The sequence below is a fragment of the Meriones unguiculatus genome, chromosome 11 (genome assembly GCF_030254825.1).
Source record: "Meriones unguiculatus strain TT.TT164.6M chromosome 11, Bangor_MerUng_6.1, whole genome shotgun sequence".
Lineage (NCBI taxonomy): Eukaryota > Metazoa > Chordata > Mammalia > Rodentia > Muridae > Meriones > Meriones unguiculatus.
This window is the reverse complement of record NC_083359.1, coordinates 12703364-12705256: the sequence shown is the minus strand read 5'-3', so window position 1 is coordinate 12705256 and position 1893 is coordinate 12703364. Positions and strand designations below refer to the sequence as shown.

At 48.2% G+C, this 1893-nt stretch overlaps 1 protein-coding gene across 1 annotated transcript; it reads right to left on the bottom strand.

Annotated features, from left to right (window-relative positions):
- Positions 1-225: 225 nt before the first annotated feature.
- LOC110552190 (olfactory receptor 2T27-like) lies at positions 226-1242 on the bottom strand. The gene has a single exon (XM_021643306.1). It carries the CDS (start codon positions 1240-1242, stop codon positions 226-228), a length of 1017 nt encoding a protein of 338 aa, XP_021498981.1.
- Between the last annotated feature and the right edge of the window lie 651 nt (positions 1243-1893).

Below are 1893 nucleotides of genomic sequence, written 5' to 3'. Positions count from 1 at the left end.
CCAGAACAGCAAGTAGGTTCTTGACTTGCGACCCAAAGACTTAAGAAACCCTTTGTCTTTGCACAGACACTATTGTCACAATTCACATAATTTTACAAGCAAGCAACACTTACTAAGGGTTTACTGTCGCCACCGCTATGGAAAAAAGAACAACATCCTAACAAATTCCAGTTTATACAAGGCTTGTGCAGTTCTTCCTCACAACACCCTATTTCCAGTTGGGATCTAGGTTGACTTGAGCTCACGTTTAAGATGAAGGACGGGCCGTTTCTGAGAGCAGCACCGGAAGGACCCGGCACTGTCGCAGTTGCCGCATCTGCCCCTGCACTTCTGCAGGGCCCCTATCACCTCTTTGTTTCTCAGGCTGTAGATAAGAGGGTTGAGCATGGGGGTCACTATGGTGCCCAGCACAGCTCCTACCTGGTCTTGGTCAGGTGTGTGGGCAGACGTGGGCGTCATGTAGATGAAGATGGCCTGACCAAAGTAGAGACTCACGACAGTCAGGTGGGAGGAGCAGGTGGCCAGGGCTTTGTTCCTCCCCCTAGGAGAGTTCATTCTGAGGACGGCGAGGAATATGAGGGTGTAGGAGGTCAGGATCAGAGTGAACGGGGCCAGGAGAAAGATAATGGTTGACACAAACTTCACCATCTCGTAGACCGATGTGTCCACACAAGACATTCTCAGGATGGCGGGCATCTCACAGAAGTAATGGTTGATCTCCCTGGAGCCACAGATGGGAAAATTCATGGGGTAGACGGTGTGAACAAGGGCTGCAGCAGCTGCTCCCATCCAGGTGGAGGCGGCCATCTTCAGACAGACCTTGGGGCTCATGAGAATGGCGTATCTCAGAGGGTTACAGACAGCCACATAGCGGTCATAGGCCATTAGTGTCAGCAAGATGCACTCGGCAAGGCCGAGGGTGAGGAAGGCAAACATCTGCGTGGCACAGGCAAAGAAGGAGATGCTCTGCCTCCCGGTGAAGTAGTTGGTGGCTGCTTTGGGCACTGTGCAGGAGATGTAAGCCAGGTCAATGAGAGACAGCTGACTGAGCAGGAAGTACATGGGGGTGTGGAGATGGGGGTCCAGCCAGATGAGGAATATCAGGAGGGAATTTCCAGCAGAGGCCAGGGTGTAGATGAGGAGGATGAGGAAGATGAGGAGGTTTGGGTACCTGCAGCTGGGAAAGAGCCCCAGCAGGATGAAATCAGCTGTAGTTTTATTCTTTGGGTCCATATTTTTCATTCAGAATTTCTTACAATTGAAAATCTACAATGGTGAAATGAAAAGTATCACAGAGAAAGCATTCGGCTGAAATGACTTTAGTCTCTAAGTCAGTGCCTCTGCTCTGTGACCCTGGAGCTGAGACTCTGAGATGCAGGTCTCCATGGGAGAGGTGTTGGGGTAAGACACAGAAATAGGGAACTGGGAGGGAGGTTTGGATCAGAAGCTATAATGGAAAATCCCAAGTTACAGGTTACTTAAACAAACCACTAACAGAACAGCCTCTCATTATCTGAATGGTTCAAGAAGTATTAATTGCAGGCAGCTGTTAGCTGACCTAGAGCTAAACATCAGCCAATAGAAAACATGTTAAATCAGTAATTGTTGATGGAAGGGTTATATACTGACTTTAGCACACTGAAGTATAATTCAGTGTTTAATTATGTAATCAGGTGAGTCATGCACAAAGAGTATATTAACAAAACAATCACACACTTTATTCTATCAGGACTCCAGTTTTAGTCTTCAAGAGGTTGACTCTGATGACCTGGGTTCACCTAGACATGAAGGTGACCACCTTGGACCTTGCTGTGTGAAAGGCCACATCCTTCTGGCAGCCACATTTCTTGTCATCCACACAACACAGCCAGCATTCGCTGTAGAGTAAATTCT